The 26610-nt window shown below is 41.8% G+C and overlaps 3 protein-coding genes across 3 annotated transcripts; 1 reads left to right on the top strand and 2 right to left on the bottom strand.

Moving 5' to 3' along the window:
* The first annotated feature begins 245 nt into the window (after positions 1-245).
* aptx (aprataxin) lies at positions 246-3219 on the top strand. The gene is made up of 7 exons (XM_080759516.1): positions 246-437; positions 603-649; positions 850-1131; positions 1485-1550; positions 1707-1933; positions 2383-2486; positions 2583-3219. The coding sequence occupies exons 1-7, from the start codon at positions 308-310 to the stop codon at positions 2735-2737; spliced, it is 1011 nt and encodes a 336-aa protein (XP_080615642.1). The 5' UTR covers positions 246-307; the 3' UTR covers positions 2738-3219.
* A 2521-nt stretch (positions 3220-5740) lies between these two features.
* On the bottom strand, positions 5741-21029 carry smc2 (structural maintenance of chromosomes 2). Its single transcript, XM_080757003.1, has 25 exons — positions 20705-21029; positions 19910-20059; positions 19575-19697; positions 19361-19399; positions 18610-18720; positions 18056-18100; positions 17510-17743; positions 17183-17332; positions 16775-17008; positions 16355-16514; positions 16130-16247; positions 15585-15723; positions 14825-14944; positions 13995-14199; positions 13441-13576; positions 12613-12737; positions 11567-11760; positions 10881-11024; positions 10258-10332; positions 10007-10126; positions 7871-8071; positions 7338-7454; positions 6792-6952; positions 6429-6576; positions 5741-6041 (listed from the first exon to the last, which is right to left on the bottom strand). The coding sequence occupies exons 1-25, from the start codon at positions 20870-20872 to the stop codon at positions 5865-5867; spliced, it is 3594 nt and encodes a 1197-aa protein (XP_080613129.1). The 5' UTR covers positions 20873-21029; the 3' UTR covers positions 5741-5864.
* A 2081-nt stretch (positions 21030-23110) lies between these two features.
* exoc1l (exocyst complex component 1 like) lies at positions 23111-25107 on the bottom strand (the record flags this gene model as incomplete). The annotated part of the gene is made up of 3 exons (XM_080758937.1): positions 23111-23377; positions 23972-24147; positions 24987-25107. 3 exons carry the CDS (start codon positions 25105-25107, stop codon positions 23111-23113), a joined length of 564 nt encoding a protein of 187 aa, XP_080615063.1.
* Between the last annotated feature and the right edge of the window lie 1503 nt (positions 25108-26610).

Below are 26610 nucleotides of genomic sequence, written 5' to 3'. Positions count from 1 at the left end.
GTGTAATGCTTAATTGGGTCGTCCACTCACAGTTAACAGTCTTTGTATTGAGTTTGTGCTTGAAATGTACTGTAATTCTACAAACTGTTAATAAATATTTCAATCAATCAATCAAAAAGCCAGGGTGAGGGGTCGTCTCTGACACTAATCGCATTAGTGACATCACTGTCGAATCCTTTAATTATGAACATATTACTCTGTCTGCGCGCGAGTCAATGACGTTTTTTTTACGCGCCAGCAAAATAAACGTGTCAACAAAGTGTAGATTGCGATTGTGGTATATGGTCGTCAAGTAAAGAATGAAAATATGCCTATTTGTTGGCTTGTCAGCAAGGAAGGAAATCATAAACCCATTCAACTTCTACATCTTAAAGCAGTGGTCTTGGGCCGGGGTCCAGAGACTACTATTAAAGACAAAAAATGCTCTAGACAGCAAGGTACTGTGCTTCTTCTCTTCTAGTGACAACAATGGTTACTTAGTTAGCTGCAATTAGTTTGCAAATAAACGCTAATCGTAAAATACAGTAATAGCTAGTTGTAAAATATATAAATAGGCTGAAACAAAATGAAGTTAACATGTGCAAATGTTATCCCTTCTCTAGTTGAGTTGAAAGCTGATTGCAACAAAGGGTATGTCAGAGTTAAACAGGTAAGAGTTACACCATTTGACTGAGATTGAGTGGAACCTGTTTTGTCTCTCTCCCCCTAGCCCCCCCTCCATTTTAACCATGTATGTTTTCTGTAATCACGTAAATGTCCATAATGCAATCACATGTTCACCTTATTGACAAATGGAAAGGCCTGCATCAGTTTATTTACCATGTTTGTTTATCATTCTTGTTTCAAAAGCTGGGGTCGAACCCTACCTCTGTAGACACCGAGGTGGTGGGTAAAGATAAGGAGTTGAAAATGAAACCTGGCCAGCAGCTCCACATTGTCAATCAGCAGTACCCATACACTGTGCAATTCAAAGAGGATCCTACTGGAGGAGGCAGCCAGCACATCAAAAGACCACACGAGCCTGTCTCAGAGAAGGGAGAGCATCATAGAGAGGCACAACCAAGTCATAAAATGGCCAGAAAAGAAGAAATAACAGTCTCTTCAGCCAGCCATAAAGGATCTGCAGCCAGTGTAAGCCAAACGCATCATAAATAATGTATGCTTTTTGTCGTGATGTGAGTACAGCCAAGGACTATAATATATGGTGTATTGTATGTAATATTAAAATAAACCACAATGTCCTGATTTGTATGTTCGAAAAAGGAGTAGGAAGAAGTTTATTGGAAAAACTTAAAGGGGTAGGACTCGATACGTTTTTCAATAAACATCGACTCCTTTTTCGAACATAAACATAAGTTAAGGATTATGAAAGATTATTATTATTTTTGGACGTTTCTTTTTTGTTTTTAATATTTACTAGTTTTTTTGTTTATATTTTAACATGTTCGGAATAAATAAATGAAATGAAATGTATCTAATTGCAGGAAACATCTGCACAGTCGCATTGGAGTCTGGGTCTAAAGTCCTCAATGCAAGACCCTGAAATGCAGGTAGTTTTTCTGTTTAAGGCTTGTATGTTGTTGTGATTCTCATACGTGGTGAAAACCTAATTTATCACAAGACTGTAACTGTTTTGACCACAGACTTTCTCTTCTGGACTTTCACCTTGAAATTTATCCTAAATTAATTCCATTCCCACCTTTTAGGTTTTTAAAGATGAAAGAGTTGTGGTGATAAAAGATAAATACCCAAAGGCCCGCTACCACTGGCTGGTCCTCCCCTGGGAGTCCATTCCAAATCTCAAAGCTGTGCGAAGCGAGCATTGTGATCTTTTTAGGCACATGCAGAAAATTGCTGACAGAATGATTCAACAGTGCCCAGATGCCAGCGTGTTGCGATTCCGCACAGGCTACCATGCCATCCCCAGTATGAGGTAAGGGTTCAATGTTTGAGTGGCACAGTGTAGTTAAGTTAACTCTTTGGTTTTTGTTGCGTTCATTTCAACTTTAATTTGATTCTATAATTGTGAATACAAATAAATGATCAGTTCTGAGTTATTGAAGTGGTACAGATGTACAGTACCTCTTGTACTACATTTTGATCTGCAGATCCAGGAATACAGTATACCCCACCAGAACAATCAGAAAAGTATTTTGTATGACTTATTTTGTTGACTTGTGCCAAAACAGAAAAGGCCACATCAATTCTACAACAAATGCATATAATATTAATAACAAAATAATAGAACATGTTTTTTTTGTTAATGTACTGTGCAAACAAATAGACCTCGAATCGACACACCACACCAAAATATCTTCACAGTGTATGTTATCCTATCCAAAAACGAATACTCAATAATGTTCTATTTACGATACTTTACAGTCATGTACACCTACATGTAATCAGCCAAGACTTCGACTCTCCTTGTTTAAAGAACAAGAAGCACTGGAATTCCTTCACAACAGACTATTTCATAGATTCTCAAGGTGAGGCATTTTTATTTTAATTACTTTGCTCAGTCTATATTTGTTTGTTGTTGTTGTCTTGCGGTATAAAAATCAAACTGGTTGTTTCATTCCCAGACGTCATTGTGATGCTGGAAAAAAGTGGAAGGATCACCGTCAAAGAAAGTATGGATGAGCTGCTGAAACTACCTCTCCGCTGTCACATGTGTCACAAAGAACTCTCCACTATGCCTAGTCTCAAGGAACATCTGAAATCTCATTTGCCTATGTAAGAATGTTAAGCCTGAGTTTAGTTGTACTTAATTTTGGGCAGGTGTCACGCAAAACAAAGTATAGTATAACAAATACGGGTTTACATCAAGAAAATACCTTGCCTCAGATTTTCACACACCTTAAAGACGTTTTTCAGTTGTTTTGTAGGTGAACTACTACTTTAATTATGAAGAGTCTGCCTTTGGAGTCAGAGGTGTTTATTTTCTCCCCTTTGTACTTTTACAGCATTTTCTCTATAATGGCTGTATTGTTCCGAGTCTAAACAGTTCACCATTGTTAGTATTTTCATTTGTATATTTTAGACAGTATGACTATGCATGTCATGCTAATGGCTGACAATGGCACACCCTCCCCTTTTTTACTTTTCATTTATAAACATAGTTGTGAATGTTACTAATTAACAATGAAAAGTGTACACAAAGTTACCTCTCTCAAAAGTCTGTTTTGTTGTAAGACAAACGTATTCATTTCCAAATAAAATGTAAATGAAAGGAGAAGGAATATTTGACACCTGCTGCAAATTAATGCACCACCATCTTGTTACCAGATCCACTGATAATTGGATTTTTATTTAATTTTTTATCTTTTTAATCAGACCTCTTAAGTTGGGATACATAATTCTCAGGAAGTCAGTGCTGTCAGCACAATTCATATGGAAGCACACACTGTGGTCTGTGGTGGCCATAATTCTAATAGTGTTTGCAAGGGTTTCCAAATGATTGGGTAGACTTTGATGGGTAGAGTCTACACTACAGTACACTATCAGTTGAAAATGCAAGATTCTGTGATTCCCAGCATGTAATAGGCCAGGGGTTTTCAACATGTGGTCCCTGACCATGCATTTAGTAATGTAGCAAAGTGAAGATTTTGTATTGTCTTCCACGGAACAGTGTACTAAACTAAAGAAATTCCACAGAAAAGAGAGTTAGAATCTCAAGAAGGGTGAGTGTCAAGCAGCTAGCTTGATTGAGTCATTATTAGGAAATGTGCCCACTGCCTATATAATCATTTCATCATTGTCTGCTCTATCAATTCAGTACTGTATTATCAGTTAACCTGAGTTTAATGCTAGGTTGGATAAAGTAAGAGAATGAAATAAGGGTAACCGTGGGATAGAAATAGATCAGTGGTTTTAAAAAATAAATAAAAACACACTTTTGCTCTGGACCACTCGAATATTTCAGTTAAATAATTCCTGTGGACTTGATATAATTTGTTGCACGTAGTATCGTGCAATGAATGAAATCAAGTGGCAAGCCCTTAACAGTCATGATTTAATTTCAATCTTTTTATTAGCTATTAAAATATTTTATTACATTTGATGGACTTGGATGGATGGGCTACTGTATTATTTTAACATTTTAATTTAACTATTTTAAAACATTTTCCCATGGACCACCTGCAGGCCTGGTATGCCATGGTCCACTTAGTAGTCCACCCATGGACCATCGGTTGAGAGCATTCATTGCATAGCAAGTGTTACAAAAGCACTAATCTTAGCCCATATCCTATTCCCATCCCAACACAACAGTGGTCTCCAGGTTGATTATTATTTAGGGTGGTGGTCCCTAGGGTTCACAATCAGTTGAAAACCCCTGTAATAGCTGGCTACACATTCACACAGTCCTAACTATAAACTTCCAATAAAGTTGAACCTAAATCATATTCAGCAGCTGCAATTTGCAGTCAATTCATATTGTGTCGCCAGTATTAGAAATATTGGACGAAAAATAACCTGGTATGGAATACTGCAGCCGCATATTCAAACTCGAACGAGAGAACAGTAGTATATATAGTATATAAAATGATCATTGCAATTATATTTTATCAGTAGTAGGGGGGGGGGGGGGGGGGTGGCCAGTACGGGGATCAAACCCACGACCTTGGCGTTATTAGCACCACGCTCTAACCAACTGAGCTAACCGGCCTTAAGTTCCAATGGACGCGGGAATTAATTTTGTTATTGCATAGTTCCATATGGCACCTCGCCTAATTATTTCACAGCAATGTGCATGAAAGTAGACAGTATTCGATATTCGTTACATTACTTCTGACATTCACTCCTACCCCACAAGGCAAAGAGATGATTTGGAATTACCCTATTGTCGCACTTCCAAACATCAATACAATTTATAGGCCCTCATTTATGGAATTCCCTAGATGCTTCTAGGTGACCCCAAGCTACAAGAATCAGTTGAGAAAAAAACATTTACTGACAAAACCACGTTCACCCCCACGGCTCCCAGAGAGAAACTGACTGACATCATTCTTCCTTCAATGGAAGGAAGAATGATGTCAGTCAGTTTCTCTCCCAGGTTAGTGGAGGGCGTGTAGAGCCCACTCAATTACATTATAATTCACATTCCTCAATGAACAGTAGTCAGGGATCATCGCCATGTTGGCTTGTGGTGGACATTTGTCAACATAATTTTGCCACACATACAAAATGAGTGAATATTACCAGAAACACATAGATAGCCCTGAAAAACAGGTCTGCAACTCTGTTCATGAAAGCAAACGGACCCTTACGGGTCCATTTGAACACTCTCAGAGTTAAAGGGGTCCTTGCACATTTGAGAACCACTAGTACTAGTTCCGCTTGCCCTGTGAAGGGGTCGCCCTAGAAACACCTGGCGCAGAGACCTGTAGGCAGACATCAAGACCATGAAGACGACCTGGAACCAGCTGGAGAGAACAGCTCAAGACAGAGATGCGTGGAGATCGCTTGTTGACGGCCTATGCCCCAGAAAGGGCAGTAGGAGTAAGTAAGTACTAGTTGGACTCCTAATGTGCCATAGGGTCATAATACATAATTGCCATACATATTCTGAAGAAAACCTGGAGATTGACATTCAGTAAGTGGGTGTTATGATCAAAATAAGAACATCATAATTGATTAAAAATCAAAAACTTGCCAGACATGTTGGTGACCCCTGACACCGACAGTAGTCCAATCCAGTTTGGTGGTTTAAAATAGAAACTATGGGACACCACAGTGAGTATAAACGTAGGTTCTTTATTTAGTTGAAAGAGTGAAAGATAAAATAGTGACAGTGAAACAAATGGAGGGAAGAAACATTTATAATAGTGACAGTGACAACAAATGGATATTCCTTAAATATTTCTCTAGATGAGCTGCTTGTTCCTCTTGTCTTTAGAACGAGCCTTGTCCTGGCCTTTCTGGGCATGGTCGCTCTGGCTGAGGGCTGTTCTTGTCACCGTTGACATGCCGTCAACAAACTTTGTCTTGAACAGCACGTTGGCATTGGTGAACATGCCATCCTTCAGAGACACCACCACAAACTGGAGACAGACAGAAACACATTCATATTCTAATTAAAATCAGTTGTCATACAAGCTTTTTCCCCCCAATTTTTTTAAATAGCAAAAATAACCATCTACAAGCTTTTAGATTGACTTATTATTTCCACTATTATTCTGCAACACTAACCAATTATACATGGTTAATAATTTTATTTGATTATTAACCCTGCTTAATCTGTAAACTCCCAAATTTTATATTTTACAGTATTGACTCTGAATTCAGTAAGCTCCACCAAATTCTCATCAAAAAGACCAATTCAAGTGTGGTCCTAATATTTATGCTTTATTCATAAAGTACTGCATCTTCAGAACATTTTAGCACAGTAATGTTTGTCTGTGTGCATGTGCTACTGTGCATTTACAGACCTGGGAGTGCCTGAAATGAGTGCGCAGCATCTGTCCGATGTTCTGTGTGTGGGAGAGATCCAGGGCTGCGTCCACCTCATCTAGGATGTAGATGGGAGCCGGCTTAAACAGCAGCATGGCCAGGATCAGAGACAGGGCCACCAAGGACCTGAAACACAAACACAAGCTGTAAATTACACCATTCTTTCTCAGCCTAATTATTTTTACTCCTTTTCTTCTCCCAATATAATCATTATGAAAGTGTATTTCTGCCGCTGCTTGTCACTACCCTACTGGCTCAACTACCAGTGAGGAGTCCTCACCAGAAACACTTTGTCTAAATATTACTAATCAATGAACATAAGTTAGTTTGTGTTCACTGACCTCTGTCCACCACTGAGCTCAGAGAGGTTCTCCTTCCAGGTGTCACCCAGGGCCACCTTGAACGTAAGACCGTCCAAGACACCACCACCCTGGGGAGGAGCCAGCTGGGCGTTGGCCCCTGGCAGCAGAGTGGAGAAGATAGAGCCAAAGTCCTTGTTCACCTGACAAGGGAAATATGACAATTAGATGAAGTCCTAACTGTACACGGCATCATTACCAACTGTCAGGCCGGTATTATTTGTCTTTTTACACCAAGGATTCCTACACATGTTCATGTTGTGATCAACCTGTGACCCAGGACCTCAATATTTTGTGTAGTAAAATAAGCAAAACATACTCTTTATCTTATCAAAAAAGCGAGATAATGAAAAAGAAATATTGTCACTGTTGGGCAGATACCTTCTATCTTTTACGTCTTGCAAGGAGCGACCAGTGGAATTTATGTATTTTTAAATGATAGATATATACTTTTCTTTTACATTTCCTGAAAAGTAACAGTTTTCATTTATTACATTAATCAAATAATTGAGAAATAAGAGGACACACCTTCTGCCAGGCCACATTGAGAGCCACATTCTTCTTCTGATCCAGCTCTACAATGGTCTGGAGGATCTTTGACTTGTCATTCTCCACTATCCTCTTCTTCTTCATCAGGTCATTGTACTGGAGGAGGAAAGTGTCACATGTCATTGTCATTTGATTTTACAGTGCAGACAGAGACACAAACACACACACACATGATTGCATTACTATACGAGGAATCTACATTTTTAGGATGGTGATTTTATGAATCAATGCCATTAAAAAACATTAAAGCCAAAAAAAGATACAAGCTCACGAGTTACAATGTGTTGTGAGCTTGTGGATCTGCCATTTTTAGAAACCCATGTATAAATCAGATGCTGTACTTCAACCCCAACCCTGAAACCAGACTTTTAAAATGTCGAGAAAACATTTCTCTTGAAGAAAATGTTTTTCTCAAATTCCACTATACTTGTGGGGACATTTTAAGTACACACACACACACACACACACACACACACACACACACACACACACACACACACACACAGACCCACCCTCTCCTCTGTCTCGCTCAGCATGTTCATAGCCCTCTTGTTGACGTTCCTCTCCAGCTTGGCGGAAGTCTCCTCCAGTTTCTTCAGCCGCTGGCCGGCCTCTCGGGGGCTGTTGGCCTTGAAGTCGTAGGCCGTGTTAGGCATGCCAAAGTACTGGCGCTCCAGCTGGATCCAGTCATGTTCTCTGAGCATACGAGTCACCTGAAATAAACACAGGCCGGCGGGAAGACAGAAACAGAGAGAGACAGACGGAGGAAATTAAAATGATGAAAAACATTGATTTTGTCGACTACCTTTTGTCAACAAATAAAAAAAGAAATGACGAAATGTTATGCAGGGACTAGTGGAGAAGAGATCCAGTAGAGCTAAAAGACAATATACGAAGTATAGTGTGTGTACCAGTCAGCAGCATCCTGGCTGTGAGTGTGTGTGTGTACTTGACCCTTACGAGCCAGCTCACGAGCTTAGATCATCCGGCAAGGCCCTTCTTACCATAAAATCAGGCTGCAAAAAAAAATTAACTATAGGCAATCAGGGCACCATCACTCTGGAACGCCCTGCCCCTGGAGATCAGGCTTGCTGAGTCTGTGTCTCGTTTCAAATCGCTCCTAAAGACTCATTTTTACAAAGCTGCGTTTAACCCCTTACCCATGTGATTTGTGCCTTTTTTTTATTGTTACAGTATCTTCTGTTGTGTCAACCCACAGAGCCTAGTCCTTCCATGTGCCAGAATGGTACTTCCCAGTCCCGGCAGAGTAGTTCAGGAGGAACAGATTGTGTGGCCCTGGTTTTTCCCTAATGGGACTTATCGAGGGTAGCTACTGGGACGTAAGTCGGGACTTGATCACCCCGGCTGGGTCACCTGAGTGAGGGGTATGATGTTGCGAGACCCAAAACCCTGATGACCTTGGGATACATCACTGAGGATACGTCCCAGGTGCATCCATTTATGTATGTATTTTGTTATAGTTATTCTATTTATAGTGACTCATAGGAATAGACTACGTGACAACCAGGAATAGTCTGGTGACCACCGGAGAGATGGGTGGCAGACGGAAATTAGACGGCACCCGGGAGCAGTATGGGTTGGCGCCCCAGACTGTGTCTTCCGTGAGGAAGAAGCCCAACAAACCCACGGTGAGGCCTTTAGGAGGGCCATTCAAGCTACAAGCGGAGCCTGCGGCACCACCAAGGGCAAGGTGGAGCCTGCGGAACCGTTGCGGCTCGAGAATCCACCACTCCTGAATAAAGTGCCTGGTGCTGGGAGTCTGGTGCAACGCACCGGGCCTGACCTGGTGAGAGCAGGAGTGGACCTGGTGAGACGTAGGAGGGGCCCGGACAGGTGTCAACCCACAGAGCCTAGTCCTTCCATGTGCCAGAATGGTACCTCCCAGTCCCGGCAGAGTAGTTCAGGAGGAACGGATTGTGTGGCCCTGGTTTTTCCCTAATGGGACTTATCGAGGGTAGCTACTGGGACGTAAGTCGGGACTTGATCACCCCGGCTGGGTCACCTGAGTGAGGGGTATGATGTTGCGAGACCCGAAACCCTGATGACCTTGGGATACATCACTGAGGATACGTCCCAGGTGCATCCATTTATGTATGTATTTTGTTATATGTTGTGTTTTATTGACTTATTGATTTCTTGTATTGTATTTTGTACTTTTTAATCCATGCTGTTTTTATATATTTTCTGTTAAAGGACCACAAAATGCCACCATTTATTTCTACACTGTCTCATAGGAGGGCTGTGGGCAGTTCAGAAACCTATAGAAAGCAATCATTCTCACGATAATACAAATCGAAATATCTTTGTAAAAATCTGCCTAACGATGATGTCACTGGTGGACGGGTTTCTGAACAACCAGCCCTGCTATGGCATACAGACAGAGTATATATATATTTTTTATCATGAACATTAGTGAGAACCAATTGGTTGTGGCCCTGGTTTTGCTCTAGTGGGACTGATTGAGGGTAGCTACTGGGACGTAAGTCGGGACTTGATCACCCCGGGTGGGTCGCCTGAGTGAGGGGTATGATGTTCGAGAGACCCGAAACCCAGATGACCTTGGGATACATCACTGAGGATACGTCCCAGGTGCATCCATGCGATGTTTTTTGTTATTATATGTGTACCTTGTCAGCAGCATCCTGGCTGTCCTTGCGGTGCTTGTTGATGTTGTGCTCCAGCTCTTTGATCTTCAGCTGAGCATCGTTGGTCTGCTCCCTGATGTTGTTGGCTTCGGTGCTCTTCACCTGGAACATTCAATACAAATGTACAATTAACATGTGAAGAACAAGACAGCATCATCAACTTTAGGGAAATCGAAGGAAAAGAATACAATTATTTTGATGACTGTAAAAATGAATGAAAAGAATGTTCTTACCTTGATTTCCTCTTCCTTTGACTTGATCACTTCCTTCTGCTGGTCTAGGTTCTCCTGAGCATTACGCACTGCCTCCTATGGAGCAAAGGTGTGAACAGTGAAATGCAATTTGTGGAAAACTTAACATACAGGAGATTTTTACTAGTCGTTAATATTATAATAATCCATATTTACTGAAAGGTTTGCCTTATTTAACTGAACACATAAACACACAATAACATGATACAGAAACACCATTCCGTCTTCATTGCCTAACCCCTCACCCAACTAAAACTAGTAGATCAGGGGTTCCCAAGCCTTTTCATGTCAAGAAGGACCCCCAAATTGACACTAATTCACGGACCCCCATTAGAAAAGATATGCCACTATGCCAGGGACCCCCACAAGAGAAGAGTTTTACGGCTCTAGCAGTGATTCTCAACCAGTTTCTTTTCAAGGACCCATTTTGACATTCATTAGTCTACAGACCCCCATTTAATAACATTTCTATCTCGGAGACCCCAATTTATACCATAAAAATCTATCTTAATTTAACTCTGAGGTTGTACAAATGGAACCAAATGGACCTCCCTCGAGGACCCCTAGGGGTGCCCCTTTGAGAACCAATGTAGTACATGACTTGCCTTGTTCTGGCCCACTGTGGCAGACCCATTGTCGATGTGTTCCTGGATGGCTCTCATGGCGTCATCCACTGCCTGGATCTGTTGCTCATAGCCAGCCTGCTCTCGTCGCAGTGCCTCCAACTCCAGAGCCACCCCCTCAGACTCCTACATGCATGGACGTGCCCACACAGAAGACAGGATGAGAATGATAGAAGACGGGTAACAAGGCACGGCACTGTGGCCTGTCCCTCTTTAAAAATAATCCAAACCAATCCAGGTGTTTTGCCCCAAAAAGAGAAATTAGGATTACGTCGCATAATAGATTCTTAAGAGTTGGAAAATAGACTAGACCGCGACGGAGGCCCGCCGTCTCAAGTGAACTTGAGTCACGTGAGACACCGAGAGCGAGCAAAAGCGTGCTGCCGTGTCAAACATTGCGAAGTTCACTTAGCTGACTTAGGGCCGTTCGAGTTGTGACCCGATAAATAGTAAATAATGTTCTGGCGAGAGGATTTCCCCATAACCCCCCCCTACTAGTAGTACTTAGCCAGCGCTATAAAACAAGCGTCCCATCAGCACCCATCGACTCCCAGGCTCCGCAAAAAAGGGAGTCCCGCTGTGGCACACCGTTTGGGAACCACATGGAAGCGTTTATTGTTTTGTCCTATAAAACCTTAACGATATGGAGACACCAGAAATCTGCGTACCTGTTGTTTCTTCTTGAGCTTCTTGTTGAAGGCGTCAGATTTGGCCTTGGCTGCACTGAGTTTCTGCTGAGCAGCTTTGAGCTCTTTATCTCGCTCTGCATCCGCGTTCTTCAACTTGTTCTCCAGAACCTTATACTTCTCCTCCGCTCGCTTCTGCACGTCCTTGGTGCTGCGCATGGTCTCCTCGCTCCCCTCTGGACCAACGTGCGCGCGCATACAAAAGAAACACACTGTTTACATTCAAATTATCAAATTATTTGCATGCACGTTTATCATCTCAGTTCAGTGCTGAAGAAAAACACTTTTGCACACCTAGAAATCAGGCGTCCGTAGGCCAGTGGACATCAATGAAAGGAATGGAAAACACTGTACAACTGTATTTGCTCGGTACATGAGTATTTTCTTTTTTAATGCAACGTTGGCCTAATCATTATGCTAGAGACCCCCACTTAATGCATTAGGCCCTAATACATGTCAAACTGGGGGTCCTTGAAATTAAAGTGGTTGAAAATCACTGCTAGAGCCATAAATATTATCTCATGGGGGTCCTCTGAAAACCTTTCAAATGCATTGTCCGCAGGCATCATGACATGAAGAGGTTTGAGAACCACCACTGTAATGAGTGCATGTCCCCTGGAATAAAGCTAAATAAATCTCATGACTGAGAGTTTAATGATGTTTAGGTATTATCATTCTAAACCTATTATATGTTCCTGCTGTTATACATAGAGCCAACCGGTTGAAGAAATCACAGTTTGGAGGCTTTAATCTTTGCTTTTATATTTCTGACACCATTTGAACATGAATTATATTGCTAATTCAAATACCATTTAATATTAAAACTAATGACAGCTGATCTACAAGATCGGCTACTTTAGAGCGTCTCACAACACGTCACTTGTAGATCGGCCATTTTCGGTGCGCAACATGCTTCCATAGATGGAAGACATGCTGGCTTCTGTGGAATCCAAATGACTGAAATCAGTCGTGGCGTCTGAGAACTTTATTCCACGATGTCCTCCTGAGCTCGCCTTCCTCCTCCTCACCAATGGCCTTGCGCAGTCTCTCCAGCTCCTCCTGCTGGTGGTGGAAGGAGCTCTGCTGCAGCTTGGCCTGCAGGATCTGTTCCTCCTCCACCTTCATCTCATACTGCTGCTTGAGCTGACGGTACCTGCAGGAAAGAAGAAGCAGGCCACAGTAGCGGGACAGAGAGGGGTGGGGGGGGGGGGGGCAGAGGAGGAGATTGAAGATGGTAGAATGGACAAAAGGGTTGAAAGGAAGGTGAGAAAGATACTAAACTATGAGATACCATAAGTGTTGTACTGTACTTGGGAAACTTGACCCAGGATAATACAACTTGACCCAGGATAATACACAAAGAGAAGCAAGAAACAAGTCAAAGTATAAATGGCAGCTAGTAAAACAAAAGCAATTACAAGGCTATGGTACAAAGCTGAACCTCCAATTTGTGAGCAGTAGCATTGTGGAGAAGATATTTGTAATGGAGAAACCAACTCATAACTTTCCTTTTCCGTGGGAGAAATGGACTGAATATAGAACCCAACAAGACAACACCACTAACAAGGATGGACATTCATGAATGGATGGAATGGAATATGATGCTTGATAATGTTATTATGAATGAACCCCTTACCACAGCGACTGTAACTGTATGACAAAAAATTACTTTAAGAAGAAGAAAAGGGTTTTAGTTCTCTGTCAAACAGTGGGAATCCAACAGTTTGGAGCAGCACTGTCCAAGTGATACAGTACAACCTTGTTGTAACTTGTAACATCAGTGAAGCCTGGACAATTTGACTAACATGAGGTACATTCTGTGAGCCTTTAGCGTGCGTGTGTGTGTGTGTCCGTACTTCTCAGCGGTTCCCTTTAGGGCTGCCAGTTGTCGGTCGATGTCCTTTAGCTCGGTTTCCTTCTCGTTCAGGCGTTGGTGAACCTCCTTCAGCTCCTGCAGGCTGGCCAACACTGAGGCTGACTGGGAGCGGGATCCTACCGGGCAGGAGGCAGCAGGGAAGCGCAAAGTGTGTAAGACAGCGATACAAGTACTTACGGTACTTACAGTAGCTTCAAAATGTAATAGACAAAAGTACAAATTCATTCATTCATTCAAAATGTACTTTAAGTACTAAAAGTAGAAAGTACTCACTATGCAGAATGTCCCATTTCAAGTTTTCAAATGTATAAAAATATTTTTAAAATAGCTTGTAGATCGGCTATTTTCAAATGGCCGAAATGTATATAGGAGTTTTGTAATATTAATCCATAATATACAATCTATTGCCGGAATGAATCATTACTTTACTTTTTGATTTAATTACTCCCCCATTCTTTTTTTAACTCTAATTTTGTTATATTCAATCAATACAATAAATTATTTTTTAAATAGTCCCTAGGAAAGTCTGTTCACCTCCAGTGAGAGTTCCCGAGGGGTCAAAGCTGTCCCCTCCCAAGGTCACGGTCTTGGTCATGACCCTCTTGTCAAAAGCCACTTTCTTGGCATTGTCCAGTGTGTCACACACCAGCGCGGAGCCAAACACGTATTCCATGGCCTTGCGAAGGTCTTCCTCGTAGCCCACCAGGGACAGAGCCGTGTGGACATTTTGGTCTCCAACCTAGGTGACGAGGAGGGAGAGAAAATGGAAGAAAGAAAAGAGGCAAGAAAAGAGGCGAAGAAGATGGCATAATGAAAATACTGCCGTCATCAATGACTACTTTGCAATAATGGAATGGGCTATATGCATATTATGCACGCAGAATACAAAAATGTTACAATTTTCCTACCTCCGGGCCACTTCCTTCACAGGTGTTGCCGATGATACTAATTAAGGCTCTGTTCCATTTAGTGTACAGTGGTTCTCAACTTTTTAGTTTCAAGGACCCCCATAACTCTGGGAGTGTACAAATGGAACCAAATTGACCTTTAGGGGTCCATTTGTACACTCTCAAGAGTTACACACCCGTACAGGGCCATTTGGAACCCACTCAAGGACACTTTGAGACCCACTGGTGTAGCAGTGTTTCCAGTGAGCCAACATGCACAATAGCAGCACTCTGACTCTGTTTGAACAGAGCCTTCATTAGTATTAGCGGCATCACCTGTGAAGGAAGGAGAGAAGAGGCCCAAGTTCTTCCCAAAATGGCGTGTGTGCATAGAGCCCACTGGCAAACCCGTTTCTGAAGCGCTGTGTCCATTTATTAGGATTAGATGGGCTCAAATATTAAACTACAGTCTCTCACCAGACCCTTGGCAGCGTTGACCACGTTGGCATTGAGAGTCCTGCCAGATATCTTGTTGAGAGGTATGATGGTGTACCTCCGCTTCAGCTCGCCCCTCTCCAAAAGCTTCTTTCCTGTCACCTGGTGAACAAACACAAACAGCCTTTTTCTTCAAGACACATCGTCACCATTGGTGTGCCATTTAAATCTGAAAACATAATCCACATGCTACATGCGTAGCGCGGCTTGGGTGTGGCAAAGCCGTTCGTTAAGTATTGGGAGCTGCTGGTATTGGTGAGTGTTCAGCAATCCATCTCCCAGGAGTCTAGTGGCCACTATAGCCAACGCACCGGCTTATACTGACAATAAGCCTCTCCAACTTACCTACTTACATAAAGCTCATTCAAATATAAAAGGAGTGGAGGATTGGAACAAAATCCCAAGGGAAATTAAAATGTCCCAGTCTTTGAACATTTTTTTAAATATGAAGATTTTTAAAAATCTGATGAAGAATTGGCTGATGGGCAAGTTAGAATAGTGTTCCATTTATCTATTTATAGTATATTGTATACTGATTTACTGACGGTCTTTGTTGTGAATGTTGTTATTACTGTGATTTTAGTCAAAGTTTTATGAGTGAGATACCATATGCTGTAAGTATTTATTTGGATCACAAACGGCATAAAGTTCTGACTTTTTGTGCAATCCTGATAATTCTGTACTATGCACTTTGGTGAATTGTATTGTGAATATATCAAATCAAAGGAATGCACCCCCATACCTCCGTGTCGACGACTATGTTATAAAGTCTCCCTCCAGCCACCACCTCCAGTCCAGTAGCATAGGAGACGTCCTTTACCATTATCAGGTTAGCCAAAAGGCCCCTCACTTTGCTGCGTTCCCAGCCACGCTCCGGGTCCCTAGAGGAGAGCAGTGACACTTGGTTAAGCACCTCTGGTGTTCCTATTCATGTCATTATAGGCATAAATGTTACACTGGATAACTTCTTCATATGCTATCATAAGATGAAGGGTTAACTTTTCACATTTGAACTGGGGACCCACCACGACCTGACAAGCAGTTAGAAAAAGAGGCTAGTTTTCAACTTATGTTGTTTCGTACCAAAGTGTCTAATTTTGCCATCCATAATCCTCTGCCACAAGTGGGGCTAAAAGAGAGCATTGAAATGGTATGTTATGGACAGAGATACAAGGTTATTTTACTGGTATTGAAGTTCATTTAACTTTTCAAATGGTCAATTGATCATATTATTCAATCTGAAGAAAGCTGTAAAATAAAATCCTTCGCATTAAACATAGTCCTTACTTGTAGTCAAAGCGCAGGTTGGGGAAGCGAGCAATGAGGTTCTCATAGTTCTCTCTAAGTTTAGACGCCTCTCTGGATAGCTGTCTCCTCGTCTCATGCAAACTCTCTTCCTTGCCATCTGTGTACATAGACAGACACACATGATATTTACAGGAATTACAATTGAGCAACTAAACTGTTTTAGGAGTATAACCTTGATTGCACTGTATACAGACAGACACACACCTTCGTAGTTGAGTTTAGCTAGCTCAGCCTGTAGTTTCTCTCTGCTGCTCTTCACAGCCTCAAAGTTGTCCTGGTCCTTCTTATAGCCACTGTCCATCTTCTTCACCTCTGCCTGTTTGGTCTTGAGTTCAGCCTGGGCGTGCTGCAGTGTCATCTGGGCCTGCACAGAGAAGTAAGAAAGAAGAAAACAGTCAGTTCAACAACAGTGATTTAATTACTTCTTGGCAACTGTTCTTGCAAGCACAATCTGCGTCATGCTGAACTGCACATTCACCTTCCAAAAATCATCATTGTACGAGTCACTGATAAATTCTTTCCAAATATGGAGCAGTGCCTAATCTTGAGTTCAGCCTAGAACACAGACACTGGAGGGTGTGTGTGTGTGTGTGTGTGGGGGATGACATGTAGCCCATTCCTCACCTGCTTGGCCTCAGTATCGGCCTTGCTCATGTCGTTCTTGCAGGCCAACATTTGTCCCGCCAGCGTGGCCTCTTCTCCATCCTCATTGGTGGAGAGACCTGCTGAGACGGCCCTGAAATGCTTCTCCGCTGCTTCCAAGTCTGCACCATTCTGACGGCCCTCCTCCGCCAGAGTCTGAACCTCCGCCGTGTGCTTAGAGACCTCATTATCCTTTACCACTAGCATCTTCTTGTCCTGAAAATGGACGAAAATAACCATGTGTAAATACTGCCCTGGTGGTATTTTTATTTAAAGTTTCATTTACAAAGCGATTTTCCACTTAATTTAGTTCACCATCACTTTTGTCAGCACAAACGCAAACCAAATATATATTTTAAGACCGATAGAAAATCTGTTTTGTTCCCACACCTCCTCCATACTCTTGACAAGCTCTCCCTTCTTCTTGGTCTCATCGTTGAGGGACTTCTTCTTCAGGTCCAGGTTGCTCTGAGCCTTGGCATCCTGCCGCTGTACTTCAGCCAGCTTGTCCTCCAGGGCCTTCAAGGATCCACGCACCTCCTACAGACACAAAAACATGTCAAGAGTTTTCCAGGACTGGCTTTTTCACAGCACATTGCTGGGCAAGTATCCCAAAAAATATCAAAACCAATATTTAGAACATAACACCCAAAACATGCCCCACTGAGGACAACAACAAAAAACACTGTACAAAATGCCACATTTTCTAATGCAGACCTGGTCCCTTTTCTTCTGCAGCTCCTGGATCTGGTCCGAGAGCTCCTGGACCTTCTGCTCGTTCTCAGTCATCCTGGCCTGCATCTGAGAAATTTTGTCCTGGAAGACTTTCAGGTCCTCGGCCGACTTCAGCTTGGTCTCCTCTGCACAGACAAACAGCCAGGCCACGTAGAGCCGTGACAGGTGCTCGATCTCTCGGATCAGCTTTTGGTACTCCAGGTATGATGAGCGCTCCTGCAGGCGGGGAGATTAAGAGCAAAGTGGAGTTCAAAATGTTTTGTTTTGTTGTTGCTGTGATTAGCGTAATGAGTGATAATAATGTTGGAAAACAGGATTCTATGAAAAGTACTTATTCATTCACTGTGTTAGTGGTTAAATTAAGGTTATGGTTTGTTTATTCATACCGACATGGCAAGTTTACAAAACTGAAATGTGAATATTTAAAGTGTCCCATGAGTCAAATGAAAGGGTATAACAATCTGCACATACTGTAAATCTACACATGAAATGCCTGAAACAACAACAATGCTTAAAATCTTATTTTACCTCTTTCAGCTTCTGCATGGTTGGAGTAATTTCCTCATCCAAGATCTAAAGGAAATGGGGCGATAAATCAATAAGTCAATAAAATGTTTTACACACATTTGTGATTGATATTTAGTATTTGAGTACTAAATAATCCTAGTATTATTATAAAAATATTTAGGACGACCGTTGAGCCGATTCTACTCTATGGCTCCGAGACATGGACACTTTCAAAGAAACTAGAGAAACGGTTAGATGGCACTTACACGCGCCTTCTAAGGAGAGCGCAAAATCTGTCTTGGAAGAGCCACCCATCGACTAATCTAATATACGGCAATCATCCCCGTGTTTCTTCACTAGTCCGATCCAGAAGAACACAGTTTGTCGGCCACTGCTACAGAGCTGACAATGAGGTTATACAGGTATCTTCCCTTCTTCTCTGGAGTCCTGCCTCAAAGCAGACCAGAGGTAGAAAACTGTTGTTCCCTGATGTCATCGCTAGGGACACCAGTAAGCAGGAACTGGGGATGGCGGTGCAACTTGTAACTACAGGTAGAATAGGATATGCAACATACGGTCTGAATCTCCTTCAGTTTTGCTTCTTTCTTCTGTATGGTCTTCTGAGCGCTGATCTTCTTACACTCGTACATCCTGGTGCCAGCTGCCTCTTCAATCATAGCAAGGATCTGGGAAAAGAATGGTTGTAAACACAGACCAATACATGTGAGCTGAGGGACAACATGCATGAACCAAGTCTGTGAACTGGGTTGTGGGTGAATGTTTTTGAACCACCCTATATACTTAGTTGACGGTATTGTTATGGGACTACTATAGTCAAATAATTCAGCCAAAAATAGCCGATTCATCATGCGGCAGCGGTGGCCGAACCGTTTTGCGGAGCGGTCTTGATATCGGAAGGTAGCCAGTTTGCATCCCCGGACCGGCACGTTAAAATTACCACCGCTGAAGTGCCCTTGAGCAAAGCATTGAACCCCTACCATGAAATGTTCTATGAGCAGGGTGTGGCTGTAAACAAGTCCTTGGCTTAGTCCACTTCCCTGGGTAAACAAATAACTTTGCTTTTGCTTTGCTGACTGCTTTGTGAGCTAATTGTACATCGGTCACATTTTCAGCAAACGTTCCCTTCAGAATAGGAATGCTAGTGGTTAATTCATGTTATGAATTGAATACACACAGGACCACCATGGCATGGAAACAACTATAGGGCTTTTTGTATTTTTAGTATTATTGTAAAATTGTACCACTGTACTATTTGCAAACTGTTAAAAGTATTCCTTTTTTTTTAAAGAAAGAAAAAAAGGTTACCTCTGGTGGCTTCATATTGAGGACTTTGGTGATCCTCCCCTGAAAGAACCAAAGAAACGCATGACAATCTACACACAGTGCTGCATCAATGATTGACACATGCAATGAATCAGGCAACTGGAATCCAAAATACCCCCCAAAAAAGCATGAACTCAACACAAATGTAAAAACATGACTTTAACCTACATGAATTAAACTATAAAAACATTCTGACCTGCATAATGAGGAAGTGTGGGTTGTTGACATTGAGGCCAATAGAGCAGAACAGGTCCTGCACCCTGGTGTTATTGGCATTGACTCCATTGATGAGATACTTGTTCCTGCCAGCAATTACCACCTTAGGAAATAGGAAAGAACATTTGGTCATTTCTCAAATGTATGACACACAGGGGCTTAGTACCCCACACACACCAGTGTTCATTTTGTTTCAGAAGACTAAATAGGACTAAGACTAAATGGTTTGTTATTGTTAAACGACTAAGACCAAGACAATCAAAATATTGTGAAAAGATTAACACTGACACACAGACACACACACGCTTTACTAACCTGTCTGGTAACAGTGATTTCATCGTGAGTCTCGAACCCCAGGGGGCTTTGGCTTTTGTTAGAATTGTCAAACGTGATGGACACCGTGGCCTTGGTGATTCCAGCCTGTCCATTCTTGTAGACCAAGTCCTGGAGGTTTGATGCTCGGACCTGTCAAATGAAACACATCAATGACAGCGTGATCCTAACTTAGATCATCAAGACGAAGTTTAAGAGAACACCGGCACTAGCATAATATGTTACATTGACAATTACATTCTTTTACAATTATTACTTATTACAAGACACAAAGGAACATTTAAATTACACTTTGATAGATAACGTAAAAACCAAACTAGGGTCATCAATATGGCCAAATGTGTCTGAAGTGAGACACGGCACATTTGATTTTTACCCCACCGTTATAATGTCCTTATATTGATCATAAGACCCAATCAATGAATGTCAAGTGCCTGGGTTTTCTTTCTTTCTTCACACAGAGAGAATACAGAACATGCATTTGATACATGTGTATGTACATTTAATTAGGGGATGGGAAAAATAGAATTTTGACAATAACGTCCACCATAAGCCAGCATCGCAATGGTCAAAACCCCATGTCAAAACCCCATGTGTAAAGGGGTTACTTTCGGTACATAGGTCACAGTTCTAGATAGACAGATTCACAGATAGCTCTGGTCCATAGCGTTAGAAGGACTTATTCTTCCTTCTAACGCTATGGACCAGTGCTAATAAATAGAGGGAGAGGTTCCGGATCGGAGGCGAAATAAAGCCAGGTTTTCATGATCCACTTACATGCGTGAGATTGGAGATGCCCAAAAGGAAGCAGATAGAGTCCAGAATGTTGGACTTTCCGCTGCCGTTCAGTCCCGTGATGGCATTGAACAACGGGTCGAATCCGTTGATCTCCGTCCTCTGCGCGTAGGACTTGAATCCTTCGATAACAATGGACTTGATGTGCATCTTCCCCGCTTCCTTCTGCAGCAGTCGGTGTCAAATGCGTAATTACTGGGTTTTAAAGTATTATTAAAACTATATAAACAAAGTAAAACACACTAAGTGACGCGCCGGTGTGGTGTTTGTTCACAGACAACAACAGCATAAGTGGTGTTTCTCTCTTCTCTCTCCTTTCGAATTGAATTTTGGCGCCAGGCACACTGCCGGTGACTTCCGCAATGTTTGTTTACGCTGGCGCGCAACCGAACAAAATCCATCATTGTTGTTTTAAAATGTATTTAAGAAGGAATTGATATGATTATAGCTATTAGCTATATTACCGTGATTTAGTTGATATTTGTATATAATGAACGTGCACTTTAAAACATATTGTTTTGTTTTCCGTCAGGCGGTGCTCTAGACAACTAAATACTAAAATAGCATGTCGCTGTTGTTTCTTGTGTTTTGTTGCCCCCTGTAGACGAACCCGAGTAAAGCAGCCTGTGTGTGTGTGTGTGTGTGTGTGTGTGTGTGTGTGTGTGTGTGTGTGTGTGTGTGTGTGTGTGTGTGTGTGTGTGTGTGTGTGTGTGTGTGTGTGTGTGTGTGTGTGTGTGTGTGTGTGTGTGTGTGTGTGTGTGTGTGTGTGTGTGTGTGTGTGTGTGTGTGTGTGTGTGTGTGTGTGCGTGTGTGCGTGCGTGCGTGTGTGACCAGGCTCACTGCCTGGCTCAGTCATAATTATCTCTTCCTTCTCACAAATTTCCTTCCAGCACCAGCACTTAATTTTTTCAGTTTATACTTTATAGCCTTTTGATAAATGTAATGTATTGGGTATGGGGCGTGGGTGACCTTTCTTTTTGTCATTTGCTTTGTCCTTGGTTTTGTTTGTTTTGTTAGGTGAGATATTTGTATTTTGTATTTCCTTTGTTAAGAGTTTATGTTTTGTGATCTGGAAGTTATCGTCCCCACCCTGAGGTATTGTAATTCTAGTGTTTTATAAATAAATAGGATTTGAACCATGTGTGGCCTGTCTGAATGGGAACTAACTGGGTAGGAGGAAGTCCATTTTCATGTTACACCTAGAGACCCCTAGCCTGAGTGTAACAATCGTGATTATCATCATGATCATCATACCCATAATCATATCGTAATAAAGTTGTTTATTTAGCTAAACACAAAAGTGTTACAAAGTTGGCTTTGATCAAGTTGTATGAAGCCTTTATTAGCAATGAAGTATAAAAGGTAGGTGGCTAGCGCACATCCAGTTCCTGTCTGGTGCTGGACTAAGGTAAGTACACAATAAGACACAACGTTTAAAACGTTGTGTCTTATTTATGGTGTATTGAATAAAAAGCAAACACCTTGGAGCAAACCTGTGTGCGGACTCTCCTCTCTTCACTTTATTAGCAATGAAGACACAAAGCAGATTATACTGTCTTGGAGAATTAATGTATGTCCCTCAGTTGTGCTCCACACAATTAGTGATAGCCTACTATTGACTGATATGTTTCAGAAACATTTCCCATAAAATGCCATTCCATTAATTCACTGGCCTAGACACACACAAAACCTATATGTACATTGATCAACAAAGACAAAAAATAAGTACCTTCTCTCTCTCTCTCTCTCTCTCTCTCTCTCTCTCTCTCTCTCTCTCTCTCGCTCTCTCTCTCTCTCTCTCTCTCTCTCTCTCTCTCTCTCATACACACACACACACACACACACACACACACGCATGCACGCACGCACACACACACACACACACACACACACACACACACACACACACACACACACACACACACACACACACACACACACACACACACATTTAACATCTTTATTTGCATTCACATTTAACAAGAAATTCTTGAACACAAACAATAGTGGATGTGCAAACTTGAAAGTACTTCAGGATCCAGATCAAGGGTACAGGAAGCACCGCCTTCTCCATATATGGCGACTGCCAATTATCACAGACACTGATACTCGGCTTGGGTATTCCTGCAATCTGCAGGCCCCTCACAACTGATTTATGGACATTACAGAGGCTTCCAAATTTGAACACAAGTATAGTTTACATTTGTAGCCAAGCGGTAGCATCCTTAAGACACACACACACACACACACACACACACACACACACACACACACACACACACACACACACACACACACACACACACACACACACACACACACACACACACACACACACACACACACACACACACACACACACACACAGAGAGAGGGAGAATACAATATTTAGTCCATAGGGACAGGGCACATGGACAGGCAAACTAGGTTGCATGCATAGAAGCAGAACTGCATGAGGACAACACAGTCCCCTCTGTTGGTGTAGTTGCATGTAGGTTTGATGTAAGCCAAGTCAAAGTTCGTCAACTTGACTTTACTCTGACAGTACCGGTCGCTGAGGACGACCAGGGTACGCACCAGGGCGTATTTGGCCGAGCAGGTAATGGCAGTCACTACACGCGCCTTGTCAAAGTGCATCAGAAAAATAGGGTCATCCTTGGAGCGTGTAGAAAAGAAGAAAGAGAGGAAAAAAAGTGTTATTAACTAAAGAGGTGTTTATCTGTCTGTCTGTCTGGCTGGCTGGCTGGCTGGCTGGCTGGCTGTTATGTTTAAGCAAAGAAATCAACTTATTATTTATGATTAAACCACAATCAAATAACCAGTACTAGTAGTAAAGTTATATTTGTAGTCACAAAGTAACTTAAAGGGATATTTCAATTTTGTAATACATTTTGTAAGTAATACACTTTATTTAGAAACAACATCAAAATTCAGGCTAGTATCAAACAAGACATAAAGGTTTTATTTATAGAAACAGGCCTGACAAAGGACCAAAAGATGACAGAATTTGAAGTAAGTGTAATTTCAATAACTATTCAGACATTCTTTAATTTAACAAACTTTTATACATAAGATAAAATAAATTGTCTGATCACAGAACCGAAGAATGTCAAATTAGTGATTAACAGCAAAGCTTTGTAATACACTTTGTGGTATGTATTCCATTCCATCCAGGACAGACATCTTGTACCCAATATTAATCAGAAAACAGCAAGCTGAAACCAAGCAAATGTGGATAAAGGAACTCACTATATCAGGGTCTCGTCCATCAATCTGAGTCAGGTCCTGAAGGGACCAGACCTCCGTCCTCTTGTAGGAATCTTCAAGTCGAGAGCGTTTGGTATGGCAACCCTTGGATCCAGACTTTTGGGATTTCTTAGTCTGACATCTGACGATGCATATCTGTACCTCCTTGCTCTGTGGAACTACAGATATAGTAGGGATACAACATTGCTTTTCCTCAGGCAAATATATCTGTTCATATCAAGGTCCATATATTCAGCACGGACCACCGTCTGACGAGATTTAGCCTCTAAGACCCAAAACTTTGAATATTTTGTTGTCGCTGGATAAGGTTTTGTCCACAATTCCATGCTTTATTGATGTTGGTATAGGAGAGATAACAGGCAAACTTTGATCAAAATAACAATTATTTTACATTCTCGTGTAGAATTAAGTGAAGGGTCCATTTGGTTTCATTTTACACTCTCAAGAGTTAAAAATCTTTCAGGGACCATTTGGTTACCAACTCTCTCCATCATTTAGCTGGGGACCACTTGGAATCCTTTCAAGACCCACTAGTGTAGTCACGTGGTCCCTGGACCACTGTTTGAGAACCACTGAAATATATGCATTGCAGCACAACAAATAATCAGAAATAAAAGTAATGGACCATAACATTTTAAGCCTAAGTAGATTGTGTGTTTTGTGGGGCGGCACAAAATCTCACAAGGAGTGATCGGATCAATGATTATGCAGCAAACTGTCATAATTATTAAGTAAAATCATCTGTATTATATTATTATCTTATTGTCTGTCAAAAAGCATCCTAATAGCTGTAACTGGATTTCTAATAAATATGAAAACAACCCTGACCATTTACTGTAGAAATATCTGTACAATCATGCAAGGATTGCATTTTAATTTATTATTATGAAAATGAAATAATATTTGAAAGAAAGGTCGTATCAAAACAGATAGAGTGTTTTAAAAAAAAATATATAAACACTACACTATGTAAGATGAGCAGTAGGAAATAACATACCTGAAACACACAGAAAATGCCTTCCCTGCTCCAGCTCCACAATCTCTATAAACTCCACCAACCTCTGTCCATCAGGTCGGAATAAGACGTTTTGCATCTCCTTTTCCCGAAGGGACGACATCTCTGAAGATGTGTGACGAACGATGAGGATATGTGAGGGGGAAAGACACCGATAAAGGATAGACAAAGCAATATGAGTGACTGAGGATGACGGCTTCCAGACACATTCAGAAAGTGAGAAACATGAAATACACAAACGGTAACAAAGGGACAGAGACATACACACAATTGAGATGAACAAACATACAATTTTAAATTAGGGAAAGCTATTACAACCTGATGTGATAGTTGGTGCTGGTGAGGTTTCCTCTGTCCAGAAAGCTTGGAACGACTGTAGCACGAGCTCTTTGCTCTGTCTAAGTAACACACACACACACACACACACACACACACACACACGCACGCACGCGCGCACACACACGCACACACACACACACACACACACACACACACACACACACACACACACACACACACACACACACATGCATGCTACAGTATAGCAGTGATCAGTTTACATAATTCCTGTTCCTATCTCTTCGTATAACATTGTCTTCACTACAACAAGCCCCAGAGGCATATACTGTAATAGCAATTAAGGCCTGATGTCATCAACCGTCACTGCCCGTCAGTATTTAAGCCTCAATTAAACCCCACTGTGAAAGTCTGAAGCTGCCTGTTGGTTTGGGATTTCAATATTGATTACTATAAGGTCTGTTGCAAAATGTACATTCCATTAGAATTGCATCTCACACTGAAAGGCATCTGGTGGCTTTAAACATACAGTATGGCTATATGTGATTATTTGCTGCACGCACGCACGCACGCACGCACACACACACACACACGCACGCACGTACGCGCGCGCACGCACACACACACACACACACACACACACACACACACACACACACACACACACACACACACACACACACACACACACACACACACACACACACACACACACACACACTTTGCCTTTGATATATATTACACACACCCTCATGTGCACATTTACCATTCATGGCAAGGTGCCAAGTCAGTGATGAAATGTTTGTTGTGTGGGGACTGGGGAGAGGATGTCCCACAGCACTCTCCCACTTTCCATTATCCCACTGCAATTCAAGCTTTGAGTACAGGTATGAGTTTACGAGTTCAGTTTACGAGTGCACAAATAATGATACTTTATGATGAGCAGTGAGACTACCTAATTAAACCACCCTTTTGTTGACCGATTGATTCAATCAATGAATTGACTGACTGACGGTTGACTCATTGATTGATTGTTTTAGTTTATCGATTAACAACAAGCATTCGTTCTAAGGGATGACATGTTAAAGTAATCAAAACTATTTCTAACATGGTCCCAAATGCCCAATGTCTTCTGGTTCCAGTCTAAGATGTGTTGATCAGAATGCACTGGATATAACTTTTCCATGGGCAAACTCCCTTGGACAGAATGGGGCCAAGGGGCTAATTGGATTTGTTTGTGGGAAATAGTGTGGGTCCATTAGATTTGTCACAATTGTGTAAACAAAGACAGGCTGTTCCAAAGCTAAGT

Source organism: Protomyctophum bolini (genome assembly GCF_963924005.1).
Source record: "Protomyctophum bolini genome assembly, chromosome: 3".
Taxonomy (NCBI): domain Eukaryota; kingdom Metazoa; phylum Chordata; class Actinopteri; order Myctophiformes; family Myctophidae; genus Protomyctophum; species Protomyctophum bolini.
The sequence above is the reverse complement of the archived record's forward strand: the minus strand, read 5'-3'. Positions and strand labels throughout refer to the sequence as shown.